The sequence below is a fragment of the Ostrinia furnacalis genome, unplaced genomic scaffold (assembly GCF_004193835.3).
Source record: "Ostrinia furnacalis isolate ACB-3 unplaced genomic scaffold, ASM419383v2 OfSCF1130, whole genome shotgun sequence".
Taxonomy (NCBI): domain Eukaryota; kingdom Metazoa; phylum Arthropoda; class Insecta; order Lepidoptera; family Crambidae; genus Ostrinia; species Ostrinia furnacalis.
The window spans coordinates 64,660-81,265 of NW_021131369.1; the positions used below are offsets into that span (position 1 = coordinate 64,660).

Consider the following 16,606-nt stretch of genomic DNA (forward strand, 5'->3'; position numbering starts at 1 on the left):
TAAATGTCACGTCAGTTGACTCAATTTCAGTCTTCTGTGCGTTTATTGTATTTTTATTTCAATGAAATAGTGCTAAAGGGTTAGTACTAAAACTGAAAGCCTTTTTTCAGAAAGAAAACCAATGTGGTGCCCTTATTATTCATGCTGTTTGAAAGTTACAAGTCAGTGATACAGAGTTGCCGACATTATAACTCCGTAGTGATACCATACCAAAGAAGAAGTTTTCCTAAACACTTGTGTTGTTTTTATATGTGATCGAATAAAAAGGATTAATTCTACTGCTCAAATGGAATAACTTATCCCAAGAGACCGAATAAAAAAAAAACCTCTCCATAGAAATTATCACCATCACGAGGATGTGAATTTTTTTGAGAATTTGATATTGGTCCTGTAAGAAAAGTAGTTGTATTTCAGTAGTAGAATCAACCCTTCTTGTTTCATCAGCAAGAGTAACTATAAAAACGCCCTGTAGGTAGGTATTATTAAGCTGAAGAGTTTGTTTAGTGTCAAAGACTGTCACACAGTGTAACTTAAATTGGCATATTATGATAATGAACATAAAAACTTAAATAAATATTTATGTTAATATTTTTTCTATTTATTTATTTTCCCAAAGCTTCACAGTGACAGCTGAAACAGCAATACTGTTAACAAAACAGTAAAACTAAACTTGGAACAAACTGTTACAAATATGAGGGGTTTAATATTTTACAAATTAAAATAAAACCGCATGTTGCTTTACTTTCTCGTATAGGTAATAAATGTAATTAATGGCTAGATTATTAATGTTACTTTGTTACCCTCAATAGTGAGGAAATCTTATAAAATGGTAACCCTGATTTTTATTGTCATTCAAGTGCTCTTTCTTCGCATAGGCTTCTGTGATTTGGCCAAGGGCCACACACATTGCGATAACATTATGCGACATTGATTTGACAGCAGCGGAGTGAAGTCTTGCGACTATGCAAAATGATACCCTGTAATCGTAGCGCATACAGACATAGACGGGGCGGGGCACATAGCTCGTAGAGCTGATGGCCGCTGGGGCAGGAAAGTTCTTGAGTGGCGACCACGAGCCGAAAGACGTAGCGTGGGCAGGCCTCCCACTAGGTGGACCGACGATCTGGTGAAGGTCGCGGGAGGTGCCTGTATGCGAGCGGTGCAGGATCGGTCTTCGTGGAAATCCTTGGGGGAGGCCTTTGTCCAGCAGTGGACGTCTTTTCGGCTGAAACGAACGAACGAACGATACGTATTACCACTATTTACCAGACATTACTATTTATTGCATACTCGCCGGATTACACGTAGGAGCACGCGCGTAACAGCTTCGGCCTTGCATTATTATAAGATCTTGTTCCGCCCTTTTACGAACTTCCTCCGTGAGGATATCCCCGCCGAATTCTATGATGAACCTATCAAAAGTCATATTCTGCAATGTCAACCCACCACAAGGTGGACCGACGACCTGATAAAGGTAGCGGGAAGGCGCTGGATGCAGGCCGCTACCAACCGTGCGATGTGGAAGTCATTGGGGGAGGCCTATGTTCAGTAGTGGACGTCCTGTGGCTGAAATGATGATGATGATGAAGAAATGAATGAAAATGACAAATCTTCGAACGTGTATAATACCGTGCCAAAGTAATCATATAATTTTGGCACCTTAATAACTATTGCCGTTTTTGTTGTAAAGATCATGCAGCGCTACTTGCGGATATTATTGGAAAGAAAACTATGTGGGCTCTAGATCTGAAGCCGCTTTAACGAACACGAAGTGCTCATACAATGCGGCGTATTTTCTTCCAGTCTTTAGTCAGGACTTTAGTCGAATTAAAACCCCGGTTGAACGTGATATAGCCGCACTAGAATACGATGCTTTTTTGCATAATCGCAAGACTTCGTTCCGGTGTCGACCGAATGTTATCATGATGTATGTGGCCCAGGGGTTACCGTAGCCGCTAAGGTTTGAAACTTCTTGCTTAAAATATTGTAGTCTTTGGCATAGACTACGATGGTAGTCATGGAGATAGGAGTTTGTTATCTCGTGTCAGATGTAAATGGTGAAAAGAAAACTCATGATTCGTGGTATTTTTATGTAATATGTAGGTATTTTATAAAAGTGGAACCCCGAGTGATCTCCAAAACCCATTCTATTATTATATACGATTCGGCTTCGATATCTATAATACAATAGGAGTTTATTTCATGTGTCAGATGACAAGGGTGGAAACAACCTACGATTCATGTTGTTTATTTACGTGCAATATGTGGGCATATTGTAAAAGTGGAATGCCGAGTTGTATTTCTAAAACTTGTTCTATTATTTTATACTATTTGGCTGCGACTCGGCGTGACGACAATACAAAACATTTTTCGCGAATCGGTGTTCATACATTCACACAATACATTAGACGCCATGTTGTCATAAACGACATATTATAAAATCGCTGTGATTTAATATTCTTAATCATTAATTTTATGGCAAGTGTCCATCAGGAATCATTGTTCTTACACACAGAATCGTTTTATTTCGCTTTCGGGTAGTAATATGTCAAATTTGTTGGTTCTTTAGGCGAACAATGTATGTAGAACGAACATTGTCCTTTCACGCGGGTGAAACCGCGGGCAAAAGCTAGTATTAACATAATATTGCGAAATATTTACACCTGTTTATAGGTTAGAATTGCTTTTTCATGCAGTTGATATTTTACATGTACTAGCTGGTTCAAGTTATAGCCTCACCTTAGTGAGAACTCGATGCTCCTATGAGCGATCGTTACAGCTAGTGCATCTAGAAATCTGTTATATCCAGGTAATGGATCAATAAAGCTAGACAACACCCCCCTCCCCTTCGGTACCAATATATCAGCTTTTACGCACAAACATATGAAAATATTTCGAATAATAGCATAATAACATTTCAGCTAATAACTTCAGCTACCTGGTGTTGATAAAACATCCTGTATTTCTTCAATAACTGCACGCCTTTCTTTCAAACTTGCGGTCTGTATTCTAAACGGTATATCTTTCAATTTCTTCAGTATCTGAAAAGAATTTAAGAGAGTTATAGAGCGCCCAGTCAATAAATGGTCATTCCAACAGAAATTAAGACCTTTATTACCTCAGAATCTGCCATTTTTCAGTTTTATGCATTCAAAGAATTTACGATTTTACAAAATGCACTTCTACCACACGTCCATCCAACACGTCTTTTACAGATTAAAAATATATATGTCAAAAATCAAGTTTTTTTTTGTTGGTTGTGTTGCCAGTGCTATAAAATATTATCACTCAGTATTTATATGTGAATTTTAAAATACTATGCTCGTACAACACTATTTACGAATGGGTCCATATTGGCTCACCTAAAGTTATTTACCCGAAATTGTTCTTCCTAACGATTTTAAATCCGAATGATCACTCTTCCTAAACTTTTTCATCCTAAAGTTTTCATTCATACTATTTTTAGTGCTACCGGCGATGTTCATAACACTCATTTTTCCGAAAATTGTAATTAATAATATCATTTATGTAAATATATTTAAACTCCTACTGTTTTTTATCATAACACTTTTATCCCTAAACATTACCATAATACACTCGACGTCAAATAAATCGCACCTCGCTCCCGCGACAAGCATTTTCAAACGTATGCATCCCCACTTCCCACCAATATTGGCACCATTTAAAAGCCTAGTTCTAATCTTCATTTCATTAAAGGAAAGGTTTTTACCCCAAAAATGTGTCTTTAGAAGGATCCAGAGTCACTTCTTCAAAAAATAGGTAGTTACGCTAGAGCCAAGTTTTATGGCTATAAAACTGTTGAGTTTAATTGCTATCCATCTGTTAAAGAGGACACGTGAGATCATTATTTGGTTTTATAACCATAAAAATTGGTCTAATTGATTCCATAGGTGGGCCCAAAGTGAGGTATTTTTTCAAGTCACATTTATGGTATATGTTAATCATTTATTAAGAAATTAAATGTGTTTTTCATTAAGGATATTTATTGGGCTTTCAAATAACACCAATATTGTTGGGGCACCATGATTGTGTCAGAAGAAAATCGTTAAAGTTCGCGTCGCGGAAGGTGCGGTTTATTTGATGTTAAGTATATTTTCACTCATACCATAGAATAATAATAAATANTTTATTTTTAACTAGCTTTCCGCCCGCGGCTTCGCCCGCGTGGTTTGTTATTTCAAGTCTGATTCTTTTTTGTTATGCCACGTTTTATAGTGACTGACGTTTCATGTCAAGTCACACGGGAATGCTGTCGAACGGGATAAAAAGTATCCTATGTCCTTCTCCTGGCTCTAAACTACCTCCCTGACAATTTTCAGCTAAATCGGTTCAGCCGTTCTTGAGTTATAAGCGAAGTAACTAACACGACTTTCTTTTATATATATAGATAGTGACTATAGTCACNATTTTATCAGGATATACCGCTTAGTTTAAAAGTTATTACGTTTTCTTTACAATAAGTAATTAGAAGGAAAAAAATTCTATAAAAAATTAAAAAAAAAATCTCAAAAAAAATTTGACCTCTTTTTTGTCGATAAAAATAGGTCTAGTTTCATCTATTTTCATATGTACACTTTAACGTGACTCACACTGTATATCGTCAAAGAAAGAAATCTAAACAAAAAAGATACGACTTTGAATAATAGTGTAAAATATGGTTATGTTTAGAAAATCTAGGAGAACAAATAAAAGTATAATAGATGTTTATTGCTAATGACATTATGAAGTTGAATGATTCGGAATTATGAACATTAGAGACAGAGTAGTTAGGAATTGTGATTGTTAGGATGAAAAATTTTAGGAAGAACATTTTCGGACTTCCAATTTTCGGAGTTGAAAATTTAGGTAAACTTTGGCGCACCCTTTACGAATACATTCGTTCATTCATTCACTCACTGTTGCATGATCCATTGAGAAAAGTAATACATAGGAAATAGAGAACCCTCTCTGTCAAATTTTTGAGCCTACTAATTGACAGCCTGGTGTTAAATTCCCTGTACTTAACCTACGTACGTAACGCTCACATACATACATAGTACACGCGCACATACACACAGTTCACGCACACATATCCCTCATAACCTTCAAAGAATTATTGTTTTTATGATGTACAATGTAGAATTTTTTCAAATCCATTATTTTGAAAATATTTATCTTTATGGTGTACGTATTGTATTATTTTCAAAACGATGGATTTGGAAAAATTCTACATTGCACATGGAAATGCAAATAAGTAAACAAAAACTTTTGAATTTAACAATTTTACTTTATTTATGAACACACATAATATTATACACCAAAAGCGTCTTTTCGCAAAGTTTTCAACAACACTAAAAAAGCATTTGCACATTGAGAAAACTCAGATCACTTGTGAACATAACAGAAAGTTTCTTCGCGATTCACGAAGGAACGAACAAAACTCCGATGAACCAGAACAGCAGCAGGTACGAAGGAATGAACTTGAATTTGACTCGACGACTCTTCAATACTTTAATAGGGCCACAGAAAACTTAAATGATGGCTAAGAAAACAAGAATGCATTTAACATAACAAAAACAACACCGGCCATTTTGGAGGAAAAACAATGTTGCCTTATGTTAAATAGTAATTTCTACTACTCTATTATGTAAATTATAACAAAAATGTCAATGTTCAGTTTTAAATTAAAACAAATTAATTTCATTTAAAAAAAGTTTTTACATTGTAATTAACAATATTCTCAAATATATTTTAACTAAGAAAAAAATGAAAATATGAAGGAAACAGGAGCAGCGACATCTAGAGCGTTTTAGGGTAGTTAAAAAGTATTTGAATTTATTCACCGATGTCGCTGTTTGGAAGCAAGTTTCACTTCGATGACCGTTGTATGGAAGTTTCCACACCCTGGCATGGTCACTGTCAGTGTCAAAATATTTGTTTACTTACTTTTTCGGAATTTCAATTCGAATTATTTTAATGTAATTATTTTATAAAATGGAAACTAGAAAAGCGGAATTATTACAGTTACAGTCACATATCGCCGAGTTTGATACAGAACTTACTGAGATATTGCAGCATTTGCAGTGGGATAGAAAGAATTTGGTTGAGGTTATATTTTGTTTTTGTATTTATATAAAATTATTGTATAAAGCTTTATAAATTGAGGTATATAAGTATTTGATAGACTTCTCTTTTTGTTATTTTGTATTTTTATAAATTGCAGGACTGTCCGAAGGTTGTTTGTAAATATAATGTCAATCATAAAATACCACAAGAAAGTAAGGAAAGCCACGAAGCGCAATGTCGTCTAGCTCATAATGGTTACTCAAAAGAAGATAAAATGCTTCCAGACCCACTTGATCAAAATGCCAAAACACTTGTACGATTAAGTAAGTACCTAGCTCTGTGATTTGGTTACCTGTTTTATCAAAAATCTTATCTACCCCTTAGCAAACTTTACATTGATTTCATCTGTCATGTGAATGTTTCTTTTTTCAGATAACTATAATATCCAACAAATTATTAACCAAGCAGTAAATACGGACCCATCATTCAAAAAAGGTAATAAAAGTTCCTGCAGCAAAGATGAACATTATCGGAGCTTGGTTTTAATTCTTCTTCATTTTGCAGCTTACGTTGTTGTTACATTTGATGCAAGCAGCCGGTATCCTTTTAATAATTTAATCCCTCACACACTATTGTTAGCCCAAATTATTTAAACTTAAATGGTAAAAAGTGGAGTTGGAGTCTCACATTAGTAATGTCACTTAGATTTGTTCTTTGCTTTTACAAATAATATAATAATTTTCCTTAACCCAAGGAACAGACAATGTAGAAATAGAGCCTCAGACACTGGACCGACTGCAGTCCACGTACACGGGTGATGAGCGGCGAGCTATCTACGATGCTGTGGTGCAAGCGGCCCCATTCTGCCATGACCTTTCTGATTTGGCCTTACTCAGGTAAACAAAGTAAAGTAGTATTGTAGTCCAATCAGAATTTTTGCATGTGCATGATGAGCTTGTAAATTATGAAGTCTCATTTTTTAATCTCTTTTGAATGTTGGAGTTGCATGATTTTTGTAATTACAGCTTTATATTGTCTGGCTTAGAACAATAATATTTACAATCACAGTTTTTGGCAAGACAAGACCATCTTCCGTCTTCCAAAAATTTCCATGAGTAACTTGATTTCAGTGAGCAAGGCGCAGAAGATACGAGCAAGAAGCAGAAGTCCCGAGTGGAGATCCTGGCCGAGCTGCGCGACATGAAGCGCCGGCGCACCAAGTACCGCGTGGCCGCCAAGACCACCAACTACTCCGACGTGCTGCGTGACGTCATCAAGACGCAGGTACGTTGCTACAAGGGTTTTAATAGCTGTTGAAACATCCGGATCCAAATTGAATTAACAAATAAATTTGTAATATTGGTTGCTTAAAAATTTAAACCTATAAATAATCACATGATATTAATTTATTGAGATGCAACTCTTAACGCTTAAAATTAATTTATGTAATACAAATGGCTATTCATTTAAAATAAAATACGGTAAATGCCTCTTTTTTTTGGCAACCTGAAATGCTTTTTGATAGATCTTGCTAAACGTTGCGTTGAGTGAGTGGCGTCTGCTGATACGTTTATTTAAAATTAGTAAAAAAAATGATTCCAGATGGAAGTGTATTCACATGTAAAGGTGGAAAAACCGGATGCAATTTCCTCAAAAGAAAAGCCGCGAGATGATAAAAGAAATGAACAAAACAGGTCTTTTAGAATGGATTCAGTCAGAACTAGTGAGCAAAATAGAAATGATCATAAAAAGCATAACAGAGAACAAACTCGAAGCAGATATAATGAAGATAGACCTACTTCGAAAAAGACTGAATATGATGAAGTAGATTCTAGTAGTAAATACAGAAGTCATAGTGATAGAAAGTATAATGATGGTAAGGAAGAAAGAGATAGATATTTAAGTAAAGATCGAAGCAGGTACGACGACCGATACGATGTAAATGTTGAAGACCAAAGGGAAAATCGAAGTCGTAAAAGATATCATGAAGATAGTGAAAGGTCTGCAAAAACTTCGACGAACGACTATAAAAAGAGTAGTAAAGATAAATACAGAAGTGAAGAATATTCTTCTACTAGAGAGCACAAGAAGGAACGACATAGCCACAGAAGCGGCAGACGTTCTCCTAGTAGAGAACACAGGGAAGAAAAGCAATATAATCACAGAAGTGACCGTTATTATTCTAGTAGAGACCAAAAGGAAGAAAAAAAGAGACACAGAAGTGAACGACAGTCTTCTAATAGAGAACTAAAAGAAGAACAATACGAATTGAAGAGCTATTATGCAAGTTACGAATATGAATCTGTGAAAGATAAGAAAAAGTATTCTGAACACAGAAAATAACTAGGTAAACATATTTATTATTTTATAATAAAGATTTTTTTATTTAATCTTCGTTTAATTTAAAATCCTTTCCTTTTGTAATTTATTTACCTATATCAGACGAAGTCGAGTTTGTGGTCTCGTATTTTGTATTAAACATGATTTTATTATAAAAAATGCTGCAAAGAGAAAGTTTAATATAAAAATGTTTGCCTACTTACACAATAAATAATTTGAAGTAGAAATTAGTATTACTTATGTAGGTACTTTTAGCAGCATATTTTTTGTGAGTAGCGGTCGTTGGCTCGTATGTATTCCCAGGTGAATACACTACTATTTTGAACAAATTCTAAATTCACGCAACGGTTCAGTATGTTCCGCGAAGCCATAACGCGCAGAATGTGCGCGGGCGCTGTGAAGATTAACATCTTACGCTATAATTTATGATGGTGTACTTGATATACATACTTACCTACCTATTTCATTGTGCTTCGTCATATTAACCCGTATCAAAACATTCGTGACCACTAAAGTACATCTATTAGTAAATCAATTTATAGCTCATCACTTGATCACTTCTCATTACAAAGATCAAACAGAAATAGTAGGCGGCTCGTTTCAATGGTGATTGTTTCTGTAATGTTATTTTAAACCCCTCTTCTTATTAGATAGTAATTCTAGCCTGTTTCATGTCCAGTACACATGTTGTAACTACCACTACTCAGTAAAAAGCCGATGGACTGATCAGACAGGCAGAAGTGAATGTAATTTACAAGTGATTAATTTTTCAATAGACACGGTATACTAAAAACATCTTGCGCTGACATCGCCGCGAAAGTTACAGTAGCGATCACCGCTACCATCAGTCTATGCGCCCGCGCAGCTAGAAATGGAAAACAACTTATCTACACGATCTAAGGAAAGTTGCGTTTTTATGGTTTTTCTTACTGAAGAGCTCTTCCGAGCCATCATGGGGTGATTGTTCGATAAATGAGACATTATGACATGAAGTTTATTACCCCGGTACTTACTCTCTAAAATTGTAAGATATATTGTCAACTATTACTACGATATTTATGTACTTATTACAAATTTTTGCTATATTGTTAGAAATGTCTGGTAGATAATATATAATTAAAAAAACTAATTAACTTAGTAAAAACTACATTCCTCAGCAGCCTACGAATAAGTAAGACGCCTGACTACCAAATTGTTTTCACTTTCTTTTCCGAGAAAAAAGACAGCGCAATTTATAATTCGGTCATTTTTTCTTTTCTTAATCAACTTAGTACAGGTGGGTTTCTTGTCTTCCATAGTTACAACAAAAGTAGGTTTCCAGCAGACGCCACGTGTTTACCTAGCAGAAATAAGTGTTGCTAATTAAAAAATGAGCACTTGTTAAAATGCGTGTGCGCTGGAAACCGACTTGAGCACCCCACTGCCCGCGTCGAGTTTGTGCCTGTTCCGCTTACTGGTTAACGATTCCTAACTTCATATCATAATTACCTTTTTATCTGTCTCTATCAAAGCAAAATTCATAAAATAAGTCAACGTTTTGCGGAATAGACAACACTAAAACAACATTTCGGAGTACCTCTACTCTAGGTACCTACTTCGTATTTTATAATAGCAAGTCCTTGAGGGAGGCCTTTGTCCAGCTGTGGACTTGTGGACGTCATTTGGCTGAAACGCCATTAGCTTAAACTCAGTAGGTAAGTATTACCTTTGTATCATATAGGTAGCGCACTTAATGTAAAGATGTAATCAATACATAATGTAGCGCATTTACATAGTAATATCGTTGATTCCGTCGGATGAGAACGTCCGGCTGTCGTTGTTTTGACAAAGCGTTTTCTAATGCTAATCCTGCAATTGTAATTGCAGAAGTCGGAATGAATGACACCCAACGTCGGTTTGATTTGCTATTACAGATGTTAATGTATGAAAAAATATTAGTTTGCAACGATTACGTGTGTATCCCGAACGTGTTCTGTTACGGGTGGATGAAATGAAGATCCATGCAGTTTCTTCTGCGAACAAGGTTAGACATTTAACTACCTACGAGCTACGAGTATGATGATGTGATTATGATTTTGACTTTCTATAAAAATGCTAATGATAAGGTTTTCCAAATCTACGTAGGATTAAATGTTGCTTTTAATCTAGATAACTAAAATTGAGTTTTCAAAAAGTTCGTCCAATTTCTTCCAATTTTATGATAAGATCATAGAGTCATTGTTTAATTTGTAAAGTCGTATTCTCTCACATTTTTCAAAATACACACTCACGTCTTGATATCATGCTTCCTAAATATTCTTAATTTTTAAGCACCATTATGGATTCGAATCTAAAAATTAATATGATTGAGATCGTTCTCAAGTCTCAACGCAGACAACGCATAGTTTAGCCATGCGTAAAAAAGAAACTAATGAAGCCATAATTTCTCCGGCAGCATCTGATAATGGCGTACGTTACGATACGCGAGTGTATGAAATATTTCCATGAACATCACACGTTTAACTGCACACTGCGAATTCATGTGGTTTAAGTGATGGCTACATATTATGTCGAAAATTTCGTATTCGTATTTACGAAATTTCCGCGTTATATCAAGGTTACTAGCTCTAGCCAGTAATAGTAAGTAGGTGTTTGTTAGCCAGCGAGTTCTTACCCCAACATCCGCAAGTGTGATTCAAAGGCAACAATGAGTCGTGGTCCAATTTCACGGCCAGTGGCCACCACTTTTATTTTATTTTACAGACCAGCGATACCTACTTATAGCCGTCATATCGATGATTCTTGTTACTGTCCCCGAAATAGGTACCAGTCTACATTTTGAGAATAAACATTTTGCAATTACAAAAAAGGAAACGATTCAAATCCTAATACTTTTTTAATGAAAAAATATAAAATACTTTTGTAGTCTCGATCTCTGTTTCTATTTTACGTATTTTTGTGGAACGCTAGGCGCAAAATTAGTTACGCATAACGACGGTAGCAAAAAATATTTTCATTCAATAGATCTAAAGTATTGTATTTTTAGCATTGCATAGCGTGGCGAATATCTGCCAGATTATCGTGACAATTTACGAGAATGAAACCGGCTCGGCATTGTTGTGGCCTAACTTTGAAGAGAGCGAAAGGGAAGAAAAAGCACCGAAGCACTCGATGAGCGCGGGCGCACGCGCACCTCACGAAAAAATAAACAGCGCACGCGCTCGCGGGGTCACTGTATTGTACACCTTTATCTCCGCCATTAGATTATTATTTGGCTCGCCTACGCACACAGCACGACCTGCCCGCACCACGGTCGGACGCCGAATGCCCCCACCGCCGACTAGGCTGTGACGTATGCGCTCGAGACAAATGTCTATACACTACATCCCTTCCTTGTTTTAATTTGAAATAAATACAATTTATTATTTAATTAACTTTTGAGGCGCTTCTTTATTAGGCGCTTTGTTTTAATCATTTGATCATTATTGCTTCACTGTTTTACTATTTTCAATATCCATAATATTACTATTAGCTTCTGATTAATCACCCTCATTCTGGTCCATCACTTTCCATTGTCCTAGTACTCTTATTTTTTTTTTATAGTTTTGTATGTATTTGAATATCCTCCTATACTTTTAGTTACTGTGTGTAATGTCGCGATTCAAACTCAATTTATTTTCTCTAGTCATATTTTTAACACGCTTTTATTAGGTCGACTTGCAAGTCTTTTAACGATCTATGTAATAAAGTCTAAGAATCTGAATTACACGCACTTCTGATGATACATCATGAAAATTGGCAATTAAATGTACATTTATATGACAATATAATACTATGGTTCCATCGAGCTGATCCGATGATGGGACTAAAAAGTGGCTGATGGAACCTTGGATTGCCTTTTAGTCAACATATCGATTTTTTTTTATACACTCCTTTTTAATCCTCGTCGCCATTGTATTGTACACCTTTATCTCCGCCATTAGATTATTATTTGGCTCGCCTACGCACACAGCACGACCTGCCCGCACCACGGTCGGACGCCGAATGCCCCCACCGCCGACTAGGCTGTGACGTATGCGCTCGAGACAAATGTCTATACACTACAGTCACCTTTAGCTTAGGGGATGCACTAAAATCATAAAAGGTTCTTCATTTTTAAGTAGGTTCTCATTGTAATATAAAATAATGGAAATCTGTGGCATGTAGCAACTCTAGTGCATGTGTCTGCATTTATTTTCCGTGTGAGTAGTTAATTCTTCAATATTGAAATGTTTGCAACTGTAAGATTTTACCATCTGGATTGGGAAAACAAACTTTAGTATTTTTTTCATTTCCAGAGTGGACTGTAGTTTTTCATTTACCCACGCGTTAAATTCGGAGTTATTGATTTGCACCCTCTCTCCTGAACTACACTGTAAAGTGCAATAAAGCAAACGGCCACGAGTTCCCGCCTCCTTGCCCTCGCAGGAGCTACGAGCTCCTACGCGTAGCACCGACCGAGCAGCGGCATCGCCGTCGCCGCTCCCGCTCAGCTAAGCGTAGTCCAGTCTGGCGCCAAGCCCCGTCGCGGTCGGTCGCTTCAGAGCGCTTCCCCGCGCTTCGTTCGCGCCGAGACAGACGTTAACCTTTGAATAAGTGCAGTCGGATATTTGTGCAATAACACAGTGTTTGTGACGATGTGATGTGTGTTTGAGTTCAGCGGCGGAAGGATTTATTTTTATTTGTTTTTGTCGTAAGTCATTTATTTTTATTAAAAGTTTTAATTTAAACTTGCAGGTAGTTGTGAGTTCCTGTGATAGTTTTTTTCTCATTAACGTAATTTTTTATTTACATACTTTTATCATATTATCGTTAGGTGTGTACCTACGAAAATATTCAATAGTTGAACTACCGCCAATATTTATATGCATATCATATACAACAAGAAAGTTAAGTAGGTAGGTGTTTTGTGCATATTACGAAGCGTGACCGTATGATTCACGTCTTCTCCCAGTCACAGTCAATTTCGTGAATCCACGGCTACCCGCATTGTTGTGGCACTAACTGCGCATAGACAATAAACCTGGTGGTTACTATTAATTTTGTTTGATGAGTTTCTATCGCGCTGCGTGCGCCGGAGTCTGGCGTGAAGATTACTCGTACTGATACGGTATTATAATGACAGTTTTACTTTAAATATTCAGGGTTGGCAATCTAAAATGCTAGACTAAAGCATACTGTGCATATTAAATTATAATTAAACGATAAGTAAATAATTAGGTACTTGTTCTTTTACTAGTAAGTAATGAGTGCATAACTAACGTTTTGTTTTTTATTTTAACCGCATAATGAACACCAGTTTACGTGCGTATAATCAACAGTTTATGACTACATTTATTTGCAAGTAAAAATCATAATAATATTCCTTGATATAAACTTTAAGCCAAGAGTAGGGATGGCTGCTTATTTGCACCTATTAGTAAATCAGTTGATAAGAGAAGTAGTTCGGTATGTAGGTAGGTACCAACGAGATTTATACGCACGCGTACATAACTCTTCCAAAACCACGTTCAGACCGGTTTCGTTTAACTTCAAGGACAGATATTACCATAATATAATTTCAACATGTTTTTTTTTCCTATACTTAGTACTAACTTTACAGTGTCTTCCCGAATCCCGAACATTGTGAAAGGATTTAAATTCATTCATGTTATTTTATCTCTCTCTCATACAGTAAAATGTAAGATTTATTAGTAAAGATCGTCTAACTACATCAAAAGTAAGTATAAGTGGATGATTTTATAAAATACACATACACAGTTTTGGGCAATAAAGATTATTCTATTCTATTCTATTCTATTCTAATAACAAATTATGTACAATAATTCGTCGAGGTTTTTCATGCGAATTTCATTATTATTCTAAAAAATGCGCAAGTAATAAACATAGTTTCGTGTACAGATTGTGAGACTCCAAACAAAAATCACATAACAGTAAAGTTGACACATAATAAACCATTGTCAAGCTATCGTTTATGAAAATAAAGTAGTAATATTTGTTTTAAGTGTATGTTACATTGTGTAACGACCATTGTATACATACGTGCCTGAAATGAATTTGAACAACATTATGTTTGTGATTTCAAAATCACATTATCTCGTATTAAAAACTGCCCTAATAAAGATTGCCTTCTAACTAATAGAAATTTGATCGTTCGTGAGTCGCTCAATTTCCAAGTCATACTTTTCGAAGTAGTTATGTATGGATAATTATCAAGGTAATATACCTTTTAAGTGTATATGTAACGAATCAATAAAACTGTTTCCTGCTAGGTATAATTTAGAATAGATGCAAGATAACTTGCACGAGGAGGGAAAGTGCGGCGCGCGCGCAGCGTCGCTGTGCGCTGGACTGACGCAGCTTCGGACAGGCTAATGAGGCAATTTACTGCTCGTAATTCAGTATAAGCTGACACTCAGTGATTGCCAGACCTTTCTTGACATGATAGTAGCCTATTACGAGCAGCCAGTCTTCCCAGAGTCAGCCAGTTTTCAAATAAATGTTTCTATGTAGGTAGGTAGTCATAATAACCTATGTGTTGCATATTAGTATGAGATTGTAGAATAATATAGGTTTCTATCGTCGATTAATAAAAAGAAAATAATATTAAAAAAATATATAGAAAATTATAGGTAGTCAAAAACTTATGGTATTGAAAAAGACAATGGGCCACTAAATACTAAGAATTAGAATTAAAGAAAGATACGTTTAAAATAGTATCACGACACGACAAAATTGGTAAAAGCAGGTGGGATTTTTTTACTACCCCTATGTCTTTTAGTCATACTTACGTATATTACAGTAAATCAGATAGAATAGTCAATAAGTTATAATGTTAATCTGCTAAGTTTTACAGTATTTATTCTGTGGTTTTACTAGCTTGCGCTGGTTGGGCTAGCGTGTGTGGGCGCAATGAGCGCGGCTTCTCCCATGGCCCCGCCATCCTACGAACTGAACTAACTAGCTTAGCTCGCATGTTTATCGATATCGATTTTAATGATTTATATAAATATTTATTTAGTTTGGGTAAAACATTCTTAACAAAGTTTATTATGCCGTAAAGAAAATATTGGCACTTATTTATAGCAGGAGTCAGTATGAACCTGTGGTCTGAATAAGTAGTACCTACAAATTATTACACAGTTCACTATTAGGATTTATTTTATGATATGGGAAAATGTCTCCCTCTTCCAGGTTTCTCTCGGATTGTTTGGATTTACTATTATATTTTGTAATAATAAAATAATTATGTAAATCAAAATAAAATGCTACGCGTTTATTTTTCCATTGCAATGCAGTGTGAATTTTTTAAGTTTTCAATGATCGGCAAGAGAAAAGTTTGTTCTCTTGCAATAGTCACAAGTCATTCCTACTTACAGAAGTACAGTACAATGTAATCTATATTCTATACAATTTATGTCGTTATTTGTTTCACCATCGCACATCACTAGACATCCCGTGCGATCTGTGAAAGCCTGCGCGGCGCACGCGAGTATTGTTTTTCAAGATCGCTCCCAGTTTTTGCGCTCGTCTTCCTAATGCGTAAGAGCCGATAACGTGTCAGCTTGTACGACACTGGGCTCGTTAATAACACCGTAGAAATGGCTTGTTTTTGTGAGGGTCGGAAGTCAGAAAAGCTTGCACACTGACATTAATTAATAGTGTTAGCTTCTGAATGAGACTACATTAGGCGCCGTTTGTTAGCGCAATAATAATAAATAAGAAATCAGTGAAACAGTACCATTCATAGATATGAGAGTAGTGCCCGTTTTCATCATCAATCCCTAATTTTTAAGTGACCACTATGGTAACAAATAACAGGAATTTTGTTTACATAGGGGTCACTTAAAATTAGGGATTGATGGTGAAAACGGGCATAGGTTTATTTATTTTGAGGGTCTAAATGTCTAATACTGAAAATAATAATATATTAATTTCTTTTCATATTCTTTCATTTACCTACGTATGTTTTAGTAATAAATTAATAAAGTCATATTATGCCGATTCATCGCTAGTGCGGCTTTAGTTTATTTAGAATCAAATAGTTTTTGTCTTGCTCTGAAATATTCTTGCAAAAAAAACAAATCAGAATTCAATAATGAACTTATCAGTAAAATCTTTGACTACTCACCTAATGAAGATCAAAGCGGCTCAGTCATACATTCCACCTTTTTATGGCGGC

General features: G+C 35.7%; 3 protein-coding genes across 6 annotated transcripts in view; 2 read left to right on the top strand and 1 right to left on the bottom strand.

The window, feature by feature from the left end:
* Nucleotides 1–3,214, bottom strand: part of l(3)80Fj (lethal (3) 80Fj) — a 51,414-nt gene extending 48,200 nt beyond the window's left edge. The window contains exons 1-2 of the mRNA XM_028302483.1: nucleotides 3,119–3,214; nucleotides 2,939–3,041 (exon numbers count right to left, since the gene is read on the bottom strand). Of these exons, the coding sequence (XP_028158284.1) occupies nucleotides 2,939–3,041; nucleotides 3,119–3,133 (118 nt within the window). The 5' untranslated portion in view covers nucleotides 3,134–3,214. The remainder of the gene's footprint in view (nucleotides 1–2,938; nucleotides 3,042–3,118) is intronic.
* A 2,698-nt stretch (nucleotides 3,215–5,912) lies between these two features.
* On the top strand, nucleotides 5,913–8,409 carry LOC114351324 (U11/U12 small nuclear ribonucleoprotein 48 kDa protein). 2 transcript variants are annotated; one of them, XM_028302492.1, is made up of 6 exons: nucleotides 5,913–6,108; nucleotides 6,224–6,389; nucleotides 6,499–6,561; nucleotides 6,821–6,962; nucleotides 7,197–7,350; nucleotides 7,669–8,409. In XM_028302492.1, exons 1-6 carry the CDS (start codon nucleotides 5,995–5,997, stop codon nucleotides 8,407–8,409), a joined length of 1,380 nt encoding a protein of 459 aa, XP_028158293.1. In that variant the 5' UTR covers nucleotides 5,913–5,994. The 2 variants fall into 2 exon arrangements, with proteins under 2 accessions (XP_028158293.1, XP_028158294.1); XM_028302493.1 differs by having other exon boundaries at nucleotides 5,925–6,108; nucleotides 6,827–6,962.
* A 4,438-nt stretch (nucleotides 8,410–12,847) lies between these two features.
* The window catches only part of sprt (PDZ domain-containing protein sprite), a 74,449-nt gene continuing 70,690 nt past the window's right edge, over nucleotides 12,848–16,606 (top strand). For 2 of the 3 annotated variants that reach the window (XR_003655773.1, XM_028302488.1), the window contains exon 1: nucleotides 12,848–13,117. The gene's annotated coding sequence lies outside the window, so the exon portion shown is untranslated. The remainder of the gene's footprint in view (nucleotides 13,118–16,606) is intronic. The other variant, XM_028302489.1, reaches the window with a different exon arrangement.

What these genes read in the sequence shown, in the direction of transcription:
- LOC114351324 (XM_028302492.1), top strand. Translation starts at nt 5,995, where the DNA reads ATGGAAACTAGAAAAGCGGAATTATTACAGTTACAGTCACATATCGCC. An exon ending in CAAAACACTTGTACGATTAA is followed by an intron (nt 6,390 to 6,498) that starts GTAAGTACCTAG and finishes TTCTTTTTTCAG; the next exon opens with ATAACTATAATATCCAACAA. An exon ending in GGACCCATCATTCAAAAAAG is followed by an intron (nt 6,562 to 6,820) that starts GTAATAAAAGTT and finishes CCTTAACCCAAG; the next exon opens with GAACAGACAATGTAGAAATA.